This window comes from Ornithorhynchus anatinus, chromosome X1, assembly GCF_004115215.2.
Source record: "Ornithorhynchus anatinus isolate Pmale09 chromosome X1, mOrnAna1.pri.v4, whole genome shotgun sequence".
Classification (NCBI taxonomy): Eukaryota; Metazoa; Chordata; class Mammalia; order Monotremata; family Ornithorhynchidae; genus Ornithorhynchus; species Ornithorhynchus anatinus.
This window is the reverse complement of record NC_041749.1, coordinates 11202245-11216470: the sequence shown is the minus strand read 5'-3', so window position 1 is coordinate 11216470 and position 14226 is coordinate 11202245. Positions and strand designations below refer to the sequence as shown.

Here is a 14226-nt window from a genome sequence, read left to right as displayed (position 1 = left end):
TTTGATGCAACATGAACTTTGAGTTGTCTCAAACCAGGGTTTCTTTTACATTTTCTTTTTCTTCTTTGGGGTATTCGTTAAGCATTTACCATAAGCCAGGCACTGTACTAAGCAGTGGGGTAGATGCAAACTAATCAGATTGGACACAGTCCATGTCCTACATGGAGTCCACAGTCTTAATCCCATTTTACAGATGAGCTACCTGAGGCACAGAAGAGAAGTGACTTATCCAAGGTCACACCTTAGACAAGTGGGAGAGCAAGGATTAGGACCCAGGTCCTTCCGACTACCAGGCCCGTGCCCTATCCACTAGGCCACGCTGCTTCTTCTGCATTACGATGCTATTGAGTGTATGCAAATGCATCATAATAGAGAATTTATAGAGCCTTATTAAGGTCACATCTACTCTTCTCTTCCAATAATAATAATAATAATGTTGGTATTTGTTAAGCGCTTACTATGTGCAGAGCACTGTTCTAAGCTGGCTCCCTCTCCCTTCTGTGTCACCCATACACTTGGATCTGTGACCTTCGGCCATTTGATCGTCTCCCTACCCTCAACCCTACAGCACTTAGGTACATATCTTTCACTTATATGTTATAAATTACTGATTTATATTCATTCCTGTCACCCCCTCCAAACTGTAAATTATTATTATTATTATTATGGTATTTGTTAAGCACTTACAGAGAAGCAGCGTGGCTCAGTGGAAAGAGCCTGGGCTTGGAAGTCAGAGGTCATGAGTTTGAATCCCGGCTCTGCCACTTGTCAGTTGTGTGACTGTGGGCAAGTCACTTTACTTATATGTGCCTCAGTTACCTCATCTGGAAAATGGGGATTAAGACTGTGAGCCTCATGTGGGACAACCTGATTACCCTGTATCTACCCCCAGCGCTTAGAACAGTGCTCTGCACATAGTAAGTGCTTAACAAATACCAACATTACTATTATTATTATTATGTGCCGGGCACCGGAGAGAATACAACCGGGTTGGACACATTCCCTGTCCCACATGGGGCTCACAGTCTCAATCCCCATTTTGCAGATGAGGGAACTGAGACCCAGAGGAGTGAAGTGACTTGCCCAAGGTCCCACAGAAGACAAGTAGCAGAGCCGGGATTAGAACCCATGACCTCTGACTCCCAAGTCCGTGCTCTTTCCACTGTACCACACTGCTTCTCCAATTCTAAACTTACTTTGGATAGGGAATGTCTCCCCCATTGGGGGCAGGGAATGTGTCTATTGTATTCTACTCTCCTAAGTATTTAGTACAGTTCTTTCCACATTGTAAGTCCTCAATAATTACCACTGATGATGATGATGATTATTCTGAAAAAAAATCAACTTTCTAAAATCTTAGAAAATAAACTGGCAGAAACTGCCAGACCAAAAACATATTTTAAAGGGTAGTATCATTTCTGGTCAAAATACTGGCAACTGACTTCTAAATGAAGTTAGTTTTGAAATCAATATATACCGCAACAATTCTTTTCGCTCAGGTTTTTATAAACCCGACTGATTTTTATTGAAATCAATTCCTAGACTAAGAGGACTTTTCATGCTCAATTGAAATTGAAATTTCAAAAGAAAAAGTCTCAATCAAAATCAAAGTAAACACGAAGTTAAATCTGAAAGACTGAAAAAGACCCTTAAATCTATATTTCTCTATATTTCTTGACAGAGCTTAAAGCTACAAAGAGCGGCAAAATTCATTTCATCTTCTCTTTCTTCTAGTTGTCTTTGAGCGGTTTCGTAAACATTGAAATGGCCGAAAGATGGCGAAGGGAGAGAAAGGGAAATAAAGAACTCAATCTACGAATAACGGAGTGGATTTAGGGGAAAAAAAAAAAATCATTCACTAAAGAGAAAAATCCAGCACTTGTGTCTTAAAGCTGAAGGGAGAAATTGTACCAGTTGTAATTCTGTTCTTCAATAGGGGAAGTTAAGAATTCCCTGTAAAGCCAACCTACTTTCTGGACATTTATAATTGCACAAAGAGAACACCGCTTTTGATTTGGGACCAAATTGCCCACACCCTACTGAGATTTCCATTGTTAAAAGTCATAATCTGCAAAATTAGAATTTGTTTGGTCAACTGTCAGATAAGGAAGCTGTAAACCCCTTATGGTCAGGGAATGGGTCTGCTAATTCTGTTGTACAGTACTCTGCCGGGTGCTTAGTATAGTGTTCTGCACATAGTAAGCGCTCAATAAATAGCACTGATTGATAAGGAATACGTTTTCTTTCCCTGGCACCCTTAGAGTCGTAGGGGTAGAAAGCCCCTTGTGAGTTTATTCGGTCCCATCCTCTGCCTCCAAGTTGAGCGGAAAATCCGAGGGAGATGTTACATCCCCCCTCGGGAAGTTACCTCGGACACTACCAACTCTCATCCTCTAGTTCTGACTTACCGAGAACTGAGCCCAAGTAAATTGGTCCTAAGTATTTATTGGCTGTCCACCGTGTGTGGAGTATTGTCCTGGGTAGGTGCAAGGAAGAATAAGTTATAGAAGAACAACGAGTCCCTGTTTCTGAAGGAAGATACCCAAAGACAAGAACATGAAATAAAAAAAATCCTATAGCGTTAATAATAATAATAATAATGTCGGTATTTGTTAAGCGCTTACTATGTGCCGAGCACTGTTCTAAGCGCTGGGGTAGATACAGGGTCATCAGGTTGTCCCACGTGAGGCTAACGGTCTTAACCTCCATTTTACAGATGAAGTAACTGAGGCACCGAGGAGTTAAGTGACTTGCCCAAAGCCACTCAGGTGGTGGAGCCGGGATTAGAACCCATGTCCTCTGACTCCCAAACCCATGCTCTTTCCACTGAGCCACGCTGCTTCTTTACACAGAAAGAGGGGACACGGATTTAATGGGCACGACGGCGAGGGGGGGGAACGCTGGGACACGGAGGGAAGTCTGAGGCAGGACGGCTGAGGAAAAGCCCACCATTTCCCCCACCACACGGGAGGAACAGTAAGGACTGGTCAGAAGAGGGAAGCATGCAGATAAACGCGCGGACGCTTGTGAACCAGCGGACAAATGCACCCTGAGGAAGATACTCAAATATGTACAGAGACACTAATTCAGAACATACACACACACACACACACACACACACACATACAGAAACACAAATATACTGGGAAAGATTCACCCACAGCCACAAACGCCAAAACAGACACGCATAAATACACAGATGCCTTAGGTACACACAAGCTCAGCAGGGCAAGGGGGCAAAAAACAGACACATCTGAAGGTCAGAAGAAGGGGTGGAGGGATGGAAGAGGGAAAGAATGAAATACGTGACAAGACCGGGGAGAGATCAGAAAAACCCAAACCGGGTGGCTTTTGTATTTGTCTCAGTAAGAACAAATACATTTGAAGAAAATAAGAAGTGGGAAATGAGAAGTCCTTGAGGGGCTTAAAATAGAGACCATGGACATGAATGGATGAAAATTACCATAGCTGAATTCAATCAATCAGTGGAAGAGGGCTTATTGTATACAGGGCGCTGTCCTAAAGGCTTGGAAGATTACAACAAGTCCTGCTCGAAAGGAGCTTCCGGGATAAAAATCACAGACACAAACTGAACAGGGACCATTAGAAACCGCGCTGGAGAAGCAGCGGGGCTCAGTGGAAAGAGCACAGGCTTGGGAGTCAGAGGTCATGGGTTCGAATCTCACTCTGCCACTTGTCAGCTGTGTGACTTTGGGCAAGTCACTTCACTCCTCTGGGCCTCAGTTCCCTCCTGTAAAATGAGGATGAAGACTGTGAGCCCCACGTGGGACAACCTGATGACCTTGTATCTCCCCCAGCGCTTAGAATAGAGCTAGGCACATAGTAAGCGCTAAACTAATATCATCGTCGTCATTGTTGTTACTATTAGAAATATACACAGGGAGGAACAACAGACGGAAACACAAACCCATGGCAATGTATCAAATGGCAATAATATTTATTAAATGCTTACTGTGTGCAGAGCATCGTACTAAACACTGGGAAAGAATTCACAAGTGACACTGAGACCGAGCCTCTGTCACTCAGGGGGCTCACAATCTCACGCTACTTACCGGCTAAGCCATAACTAGCTACGCCGAACCACCGCCCCGGTAGCTCGCCTTGATCGTACGGTGGTTAGTGCTCTGCGCCGTGGCCGCAGCCACCTCGGTTCGAATCCGAGTCACGGCACTGCGATCGCAGTGGCACGGCAAGGGGCTTTCTTAGAGAAGCTGCGTGGCTCAGTGGAAAGAGCACGGGCTTTGGAGTCAGAGGTCATGAGTTCGACTCCCGGCTCTGCCACCTGTCAGCTGTGTGACTGTGGGCGAGTCACTTCGCTTCTCTGGGCCTCGGTTCCCTCGTCTGTAAAGTGGGGATGACGACTGTGAGCCCCGCGCGGGACAACCTCATTCCCCTGTGCCTCCCGCAGTGCTTAGAACAGTGCTCTGCACATAGTAAGCGCTTAACAAATACCAACATTAGGATCGATTAGCCCGATTGATTTTTCCAACTATAAAACCTCATGCTCATCTCTCTTCCCAATAAATTTTTATTTTGAATTTGTAGGTTATATGTGGTCGAGAATGGAAAAAAATAGAATACACGTCTTGTAGTGCCTACTGGTTTAAAAGAACTCTGCACACAGTTAAGTGCTCAGTAAATACACATGACGGTTGTACTAAGCGCTTGGGAGAGTACCATATAATAGAGTTGGGAGTCAAGTTCCCTGTCCACAGTGAGCTTACGGTCTCGGACTGGTTTTACAGTCGACAGTATTCTTTACGTTCTTTCTATATGTCAAGCACCGTTCTAAACGCTGGAGCAGACAGACGTTAATCGGGTCAGATGCCGTCCCTCAAGGGGTTTCCGACCTCAGAAGTTGATTGACTTCTTATTGTGAGAGAGAGACAGGGAGAGACGATGAAAGGGAAGGTTGCATCAGTCCTCTTTTACCTTAGGTTCTGCTGACAGGTTGTTCCCGTTTATACTGTTGAAAAATGTTTTGAACAGAGAATGCATCAGAACAGTAACAAGGACAGGCTACAGCATCTGTTACTTGAATGGGATTTTTTATTGCAAAATACTTTTCCACCACTGTACGTCAACAAGTTAACGTCCATCTGATGTGTTTTTCCTTTCTGCACTATACAGGATCCACCTCAAAGGACTTACGGGGACAGCAGGCAAAATAAGCAGCATAAGCCAACCAGGAAATGATTTTAGCACAAAGGATGCCGACAATGACAAATGCATTTGCAAATGTTCACAGATGCTCACAGGAGGTAGGAATGGCTCTCTGTTGGTCACTCATCCTATTTTTATTGGCAGGGAAGACTTTCACGAGGTAAATGGTTGGTCATTTTGACTTTTCAAAATCCGACCGCTACGGCGTCCAAATCTCAGGGATGGAAATGTTCGCTCAGTGGTAATTTGGAATTTGCTTTTCTTTGTTTTGGGCTTTTCGAACTGAAGCAAGACGAAAATTGGGTGAAAACTGATGAATGCCATCTACGTCTTAAAGTTTGTGTCCCGGCAAGCCCTGCCACGGAGAAACTGGCAGTGACAAAAGGCATCTGATGTCAGCAGACTCATGTCTGACTCTGTGTTTATTCCTAGTCTTAAAAAGGGTTTAGACCCCTAAATCTTGTAAGAACAAAAACCATTTCTAATTCACACAATTTCATTTAACCACAAAAAATAAACCATACTTCATGAAGACTACAGACCTTCTTGATGGTGCCAATATATATTTATAAATATATGACAGAGCCATATATAGTTTATATCTATATAGGTACATAAATATACTCAGTTACATACACTCTATATTATATTCACAGTCAATGTAAATCAGTTACATCAAACACAGAAAAGAGACCCATCTATTTTATCACCATCATGTAAGCACACTAATTCGTGCTGAGGTTTTTGGATAGTTACAGTAATCACTTTGAGGTTCCATTACTTAGAAGTACGTGGCCCTCCACCCCCACCTCTGCCCCTCTTGATTGATAATTGTTTTTTCAACTTTTCCTCAAAGATAAAATATATCCACTAAAGCTAGCCGGACTCTCTGAGGCTTCTCCCAGTAAGAAACATGGGGCACACCAACTAGGAAAGCTCCGTTCCCCATCGTGGAAATATTCAGGATTAGAGACAATAATAATAATGCTGGTATTCGTTAAGCGCTTACTATGTGCCGAGCACCGTTCTAAGCGCTGGGGTAGACATAGGGGAATCAGGTTGTCCCACGTGGGGCTCACAGTCTTAATCCCCATTTTACAGATGAGGGAACTGAGGCACAGAGAAGTTAAGTGACTCGCCCACAGTCACACAGCCGACAAGTGGCAGAGCTGGGATTCGAACTCATGAGCCCTGACTCCAAAGCCCGTGCTCTTTCCACTGAGCCACGCAGAGCAACATTTTGGCTCTGAACTAACCGGGGCAGCCTATTCGGGTCAGGGTTAATTCTACTAGAAAACTAGAATGCAGAGCAATAGCAGGTTATTGTTTTTTAATCTGTTGTGTGAATTTGTTTGAAAGTGGACAAAAGTACAGTCTATATACAGTCTTTACATATTTGTAGATACGTTAATATCTATTATCGATTGAAATGTCGTTATCTGGTTCTACTAAGTGGCCCATTCATTGCTAAATGATCATAAAATAAGAAGTGAGAACACCGAGGTTCTGGATAATTCTGCAGAAATTACAGTTTAAAGTTTTTTTTTCATAGTTTAAGGAAGAATTTGTTAGGAGCAAAGCACATTTGAAACACACAAATCATTGATAACTAGAATAATCTCAAAGATATTCTTCCAGTTTACAACTGAAACATCTGGTTCCCTGTAGATTGTATAAAAACGCCAAAAGGGAATTGAGTTTATCAGAATAAGAGTTTAATCAGTGACATAGGTCATCCCGGCAGCCATAATTACTACAAAAGCTTCTATTACGCCAAGAAAAACAAAGTTTTCTTTCTCTCTTCTTCTCTGTTCACATTGCCCCTTTTGAGAGTCATGTGAAAGAGGATAAAGAACCCCAAAATATTTAACCACTTGTCTTTTATGTCTGCCATTCCTACATCCTGAATGCATCTGTCTGTTTCAGCATGTAATGGCTTATAGACCACCCACGCAGATTGGGCTGTTCAACTCAGAAGTACAGTGGAACTTACGGAGGAAACAATATATTCATTGAAATAGTACTGTAGAGCTAGAAATAGGGTGGAAATGTAAGCTTGAAGAAGAAAAGACAGCACAAGGGAGCGTGCAAACGTACTCCCTTGAAGTCATATACGCTCCAGACGTGTTTCCCTCAGATCACAACGTTCACTAAGTTAAGTCATAGGGGGGGTCAATACGTGCTGTATTTAAAGATAAAAAAACTACTCCAAGAATAAGGAGAGCTGTAAACCTGCCTTCGTATGGTATGGATGGTTTAAAGGTGGGTTGGGTTTACGGCATTTGGTTTTCTTCATTTGTCTGATTCTATCGGAGTCAGTATCTGACACAGACAACGGTTATTAATACCAGCGATGCGGCTTGGCGGAAGCCCTACTCACTTGGCCTAAGCAACAGAGTTGTGCTTTCATCTTCCACTCATCCTTATGCCTGAAGATTAGCTTTTCATAGTTAAAAACACTTTAAAATCGGTGGTTCTTCACTAACGATCACAAGAACGGTAACCCGATTAAGCTCTTTTTCCCCTACGTCCGCTCCCTTCTTTGCCAGCTACGCATTCGGATCTGTATTCTTTAAGCACTTGATATTCACCTCCAGCTCAGCCCCACAGTACTTAAGGACATATTGATTATTTATTTATTGCTTATCTCCCACTCCAAACTGTGAACTCCTTGTGGGTAGGGGTCATGTCTTCCAACTTTTTTGTATCATATTCTCCCAAAAACCTAGTAAAGTGGTCTGCACACAGTAAGTGTTCGATAAATACAAGTGATTGATTGACTAGCCACTTACTAAGCATTTTTGAAATGCTATTTGTTAGATGCATATTATGTGTCAGGCTCTCTTCTATGCGTTGGAGTAGATATAGAGATATCAGGTTGGACACGGTCCATATCCCACCCGGGACTCACAGTCGTAATCCCCATTTTGCAGATGAGGTAGCTGAGGCACAGAAAGTTTACGTGACTTGCCCAAGGTCGCACAGCAGAGAAGTGGCAGAGCTGGGACTAGAACCCAGGTCCTTCTGACTCCCAGGCCCGTGTTCTGCCCACTAGACCACACTGCTCCAATATTCCAAGCAATGTGCAAAGCACTAGGGTTGATAGGAAATGGTAATAAAATAGTATTTAAATACATACTATGTGCTAAGCAGTGAGTTATACACAAAATAATCAGGTTGCATGTAGTCCCTATCTCTCACCGGGCTCATAGTTTAGGCAGGAAGGAGAAGCAGTGAGGCCTAATGGAAAGAGCACGGGTCTGGGTGTCAAAAGACCCAGGTTCCAATCATGGCTCTGCCAGTTATCTGCTGTGTAATCTTGGGCAAGTCATTTAACTTCCCTGTGCCTCAGTTCCCTCATCCGCAAAATGGGGATCATATACCCGTTCTCCCTCCTACTAAGACTGTGAGCCCCATGTGGGGCCTGTTTTCTTGAATCTACCCCGGTGCTTAACACCCTGGTTGGCACACAGCACGCGCTTAACAAAAGCCCCAGTGAATAAGGAGAACAGATATTTAAAGCCCATTTTACAGATGATGAAGCTGAGGCACCGAGACATTCAGTGACTGGTTCAAAGTCACTCAGCAGGCAGATGGCAGAGATGGGATTAGAATCCAGGTCCTCTGACTCCCAGGCCCTGGTTCTTTCCACTAGGCCACACAGCTCTGTACATTTCACAGATCGAGAGGAAGGACGGAGCATCAGAACGCTTTATCTTGTAGGGAAGGGATGACAAGAATTACCCGAGCCCCTGAGAGACAGGCTGTTATGCCCACCTGTATACTTTCGTGCAGAGCTCAGGACAATGCTCTGAATAGAGTAAGTGCTTAATAAACCTTCTTCCTACTATTTCTTACGCAATTCCTTCTGCCGTCCATGGTTACAGGCTGGTGGTTTGATGCCTGCGGCCCTTCCAACCTGAACGGGATGTACTACCCACAGAGGCAGAACACAAATAAATTCAATGGGATTAAGTGGTACTACTGGAAAGGCTCGGGCTACTCTCTCAAAGCCACAACTATGATGATCCGGCCGGCGGATTTCTAAACGTCCAGTCTCCCCGAATGGCGTGCTATGTTATCTTCCGAGACTTCGTTTGCCAAGCTTTAAACGCCCAGCTGCCTCTCGTCTCGTTTCCCACCTCAGAAAACACGCAATACTGCCCCGAAAGGATCAACGCGTTCAGATTCTCGAGCTCGGTAGTCTCCGTCAGTTAAACATGCATCACTCGGCTAATGGCTACAATATGGCTAAAACACGAAGTGGCGGGGAATCGCAACGATCTGGAAGAAGGACTGTTGGAGAAGAGAAGATTCAAGGTCAGGGCATGGTCTGACAACTCAAGGACTCCATTGTCATGGCGGCCTATGCTCTTTGTGAGGTGAACAGTAAATAACTGGAACTGTGAAATAAGCCTATCTATAACATAGTGTTAGGAGTGTACGTTTGTGCCTCACTCAACTTAACACATCACTTTTGATATACGAAACAGTTAATCCTGAATTTGCAGCCCCAACTGTTTGGCTCATATACCGTTTGTAGATCGTGTAAATATATTTAGTGTTCTAAATTTTGCCTCACTCCTTTCATTAGAAGGATAATCATTTCCTTCTCTCACACGCCTGGCGTCATTTTAGAAGTGAGTCGGGGATTTGTGTTGGATTGACGATTTAGTTGCTATTAGGAGAAGAAAAGAAACCATACTTAATGCTTTTTACTGCTCCATTTAAGTGTTTGAAATTTTATCAAGGGGAAATTAGTATATCGACAAACTGATTTCTTAATTTTAAACACATTCTGGATCATATATTTCTGGGTTTTTTTAGGTTTAAAGTGACTTAAATCCATGAAAGTGTCTGAATGCTACGTGTTTCATTTAAGATTTCTATGAAGAGTGCACTTTTTCCCTTTCTGGCTGTTAAATGCAAAGTAATTTCAGATAATTAAATATAACTTCCAAGAGGGATTTCTGACACAGTTTAAATTGTGAAAAGAGTTAAACTCAATCCGCTTTTGATGGTTCAGAAATACATGATCATGACTCTTACAAAGACAAACTAGATTTTGACAGAAAGCCAAAAACGTTACCTATATCATCGCAAGAAAAAGATCTTTTTATGTTCTTATTCTTTCAATTTTATTAATACCATTTTTACTCCTATTTTTGGTAAAATGAGTGGTACAGTGTCAATCTGGTAATGTTTTCACTTTGGTAAGGAAAGAACTTCCATGCTAAACAGTTAATTTTCATGGATTAAACTCATTATGTTGTTCAAACCCCTAAAATCATAAAAATTCCTTGAGTTTTTGTGCTTACCCTTCCCCCCAGCCCCAACCCACCCAACCTCCCCCTTATTTCTATTCTATTCAGCTTTTCAATATGTGTTTCTTGGGTTTTGAAACATTTCTCGTTATTTTGAATGGGTGCTTGCAATTTTGAAATGGTCTCACAAAATAAATTCTGATGCTCAGAACTGCAAAAATAAACAGTTTTAGAGTCGCAGACTATTTGAAGTTTTTCATGGAACTAGTAACCCTCACCAAAATCTCAGCTATTACATCAAAGTACCCCAACCTGAGGAGTTTCGTTCCGGGAAATATCTACGTGTTTGTATACCCCCTTCCCCAATGCACATTTATGCCCTCAATCAATTATTTATTCAATTTTTACTGAATGCAGAACACTGTACTAAGCGCCTGGGAGAGTACAATATAACAGAGTTGGTAGATATGGTCCCTGCGACAACGAACTTACAGGGGATTTATTTATATTTATACGTATCCCCCTCTAGACTGTAAACTCCCTGGAACAATTTCAGTTTATCCAAGAAAGAAGAAGTCACGTGAAGATCTTAACAGGAAAAATCCTTTGAATGATTTCACAGTTCCACATGGCTCAATGTTTAGGGGGGAGGAAAAAAAAAAACCCCAAACCACATATATGAGATCTTGAATCAACATGTATTTTTAAACATCCTTCTGTTTCCATACCCTGTCACTCAGTCTAATTCACAGCCTCTGTATATTTTGAGAAAGACACGAGGAGAGAATGAGCTTTAAAAGTGTGAAATTTAGGAAGAGCTACAATGGTCTGACTTCATACATCGAAAGTGAAGTTTAGGTCAGTTCCAAATTTCTTATTAATTATGGCACTTATTAATTTAGCACTTACTAGGGGCCAAGCGCTCTTGTAAACGGTGGGGTAGACCTAAGTTAGTCAAATTGGACACAGTCTCTCTCCCACATGGGGCTCACAGTCTAAGTAAGAGGAAGTAGGATTTGATCTCCATTTTAGAGTTGAGGTAATTGAGGAAAAAGATGCTAAATGACTTGTCCAGGGTCACACAGAAGACATCTGGCAGAGCAGGGATGAGAGAATCCAGGTCCTCTGACTCCCAGCTTTATGTTCTTTTCACTAGGTGGCTACGTCACACTGTTCCTCTGTATTAGAGAAGCCGCATGGCTTAGTGGAAAAGCCCAGACTTGGGAGTCAGAAGACATGGGTTCTAAGCCCGGCTCTGGCACTTCTCAGCTGTGTGACTTTGGGCAAGGCACTTCACTTCTCTGTGCCTCAGGGACCTCATCTGTAAAATGGGGATTAAGACTGTGACCCCCCCCCCCCCCCACCTGGGACAACCTGCTTACCTTGTATCTACCCCAGAGTTTAGAACAGTGCTTGGCACATAGTAAGTGCTTAACAAGTAACATTATTATTATTATTACTCTTAATATACGCTACTATTTCCCCTAGGCTTAATCAACTTTAGTGTCTGTCTCTCCCTGTAGATAAAATCCTTTCGGGAAATGATCATGTCTACCAACTCTGTTGTACTTTCCCGAGAACTTAATACAGGGCTCTCCCAGAGATTGCTCAATAAATAAAAACGATTGATTGATGGATGATAACACTTAAGCAGGAAACAATCTGACCGTCTTGAAACTGAGAATCACAAAGGAATCTTGGGTAGTATCAACAAAGTACAGAAAAGTCATTTTCTGTTTACTTGATGTAAAAAAGTAGACATTAAAATTCATTCCATTTCATATAAACATCTCTGGTCATTCTTTTTAAAATTTCCTGGTTAAAATTCAGCTGGCCAATTCCACTGAATCACTACAGGCCAAAATGTTTTTAACAAGAAGAATCTTCTCTACTTGAAAAGAGATGGGGAAAGAAATAGATGGACCATACTATGAAAGCCACCTATTTCTATTCTAGAACAGTGACAAGATAGAACTAAAAAGACGAGTACCAAAGGGAGGGCTGAGAACTGGAAGGAACAACAGTAGATTACTTAATCGGTATTTTTACAGAGACACTTCATAGTGGCCAGTGAATTTATCCTCAAAGATGACTTTTAATGCATTCAGTTGCAACATGTGAAATTTTTGACCTGAAAAAAAAAAAGCTAAAATTTTCTTCCAATTTCTGGCCTGATTGAAACAAATTCAGCAACCCTGCTGAAGAAGATTTTTATATTGTTTTAAGAAAATGATATCTGGGAAGGTAATAAGAAGAGCAACCTATGAAAGAAACCCCAGATAGTTTCAGGAATTGGATAACAGGGTTCCAGCTCTTGTTAATCTATCAGTGGTATTTATTCACTCATTCAATAGTATTTATTGAGCACTTACTATGTGCAGAGCACTGTACTAAGCGCTTGGGAGACTACAATACAACAAAATTGGCTTCCTGCCCACAGGAAGCTCAAGTTATCAATGTCTCGCTCATCAAAATACCTGGGAAACCCCACGTAAAAACCGTGAATGGTTAACCTTTCGCATGCAAGTCCTCTTGGAAAAAAAATGTAAACAACCAGTTACCATTTTTAACAGGAAAAATGCCTTCAGTAGAACTTGCATCTAATAAAGCAATATACTGTTTATCGAGGTATTAGTTACTTGTTTACAAGGATTCAACACAAAGACTATTCCAGTAAAGTTGTGTCCACGTTCCTAGGATGCAAATCTCGTTTGGAAAAGATTTAGTCCGAGAATTAGACTTTGGAGAGTTCAAGCTCCCAAATGAACCAAGTTGAGTCAAGTTGAAAGATGTGAAGATGCGGGGAAAACCAACAGTACAAGAATCATGCGAAACGGCCCAGAAACAAGCAGAATTTTTCCAACTTAAAAATCTCATCTTCATATCAAACATGAGCACTGTAATAGGAGCAGTAGCAAGTGATAAATTCAAATGCTAGTCATGCGTAGAATGTCTACGCAGATCACTCACTATCACCCAACTATTCGCTTAATTCTATCATGATGTTTTAATTAGAGAAACATTCCTGGCCAGCCTACGGTACCAGTCCATTTTCCATCAATCGATTGGATTTACTGAACGCTCACTGTGTGCAGAGGGCACTTGGGAGAGGACAGTAGAGCAGAGTCGGTAGACGTGTTCCCTGCCCACAGTGAGCTAACAGTCCAGAGGGGATACAGACATTAATATAAATTACCCAATTGTCTCATAAGATAGGCATGCTATCACTGGGCATAGTCCTGTGTATCTAACTGACCCCCTAGCCGAGAAGACATTATACCATGCCAGGAGAGAATCCGGGGAGAAAATTAAATGCGCGCAGCGGCATCTGACTTACGGGAGCTGCGGGAAAGTCATCAGAGAGTTCATATGGCTCCTCGGAAATCCAACGGCCAAACTCCAAAGACCAAAGTACCTGCAGGAAAAAAAAGAGCAAGTAGATCACGCAAGGTGAATTTATTGTGCTTTTAGTGAGCAATAAAACAGGAGCCATTTTGAAGATGTAGCAAAAATGAACAATAAATCTGGACAGCAGCAGCCACACATTCCAGATAACTGAAATAAATATTACTTGAAGACCAAAGCGTTGGATAAATTGTAAAGTTGCCTATATGTTATGAATACTTAAGAAAATATAGGTTAAAAGGAAAATAACACACTTATTAGGAGCCCAGGATGCTACACGAGTCACACAAACTATTGAAAATATATGCCTTTTAGATCCTTAGCATTATTTATAAAAATAATTGGACACAATTTCTTTTTTGGGGGAACCACT

The 14226-nt window shown here is 42.0% G+C and overlaps 2 protein-coding genes across 3 annotated transcripts in view; one reads left to right on the top strand and one right to left on the bottom strand.

The window, feature by feature from the left end:
* Positions 1 to 10688, top strand: part of ANGPT2 (angiopoietin 2) — a 77651-nt gene extending 66963 nt beyond the window's left edge. The window contains exons 8-9 of the mRNA XM_001505808.4: positions 5152 to 5282; positions 9072 to 10688. Of these exons, the coding sequence (XP_001505858.1) occupies positions 5152 to 5282; positions 9072 to 9232 (292 nt within the window). The 3' untranslated portion in view covers positions 9233 to 10688. The remainder of the gene's footprint in view (positions 1 to 5151; positions 5283 to 9071) is intronic.
* Positions 1 to 14226, bottom strand: part of MCPH1 (microcephalin 1) — a 269454-nt gene that overhangs the window by 159687 nt on the left and 95541 nt on the right. The window contains exons 11-12 of one of the 2 annotated variants that reach the window (XM_029051638.2): positions 13786 to 13863; positions 4940 to 4987 (exon numbers count right to left, since the gene is read on the bottom strand). In XM_029051638.2, coding sequence (XP_028907471.1) covers positions 4955 to 4987; positions 13786 to 13863 — 111 coding nt within the window. In that variant the 3' untranslated portion in view covers positions 4940 to 4954. Of the gene's footprint in view, positions 1 to 4939; positions 4988 to 13785; positions 13864 to 14226 lie in introns of those variants that run through there. The other variant, XM_029051630.1, reaches the window with a different exon arrangement.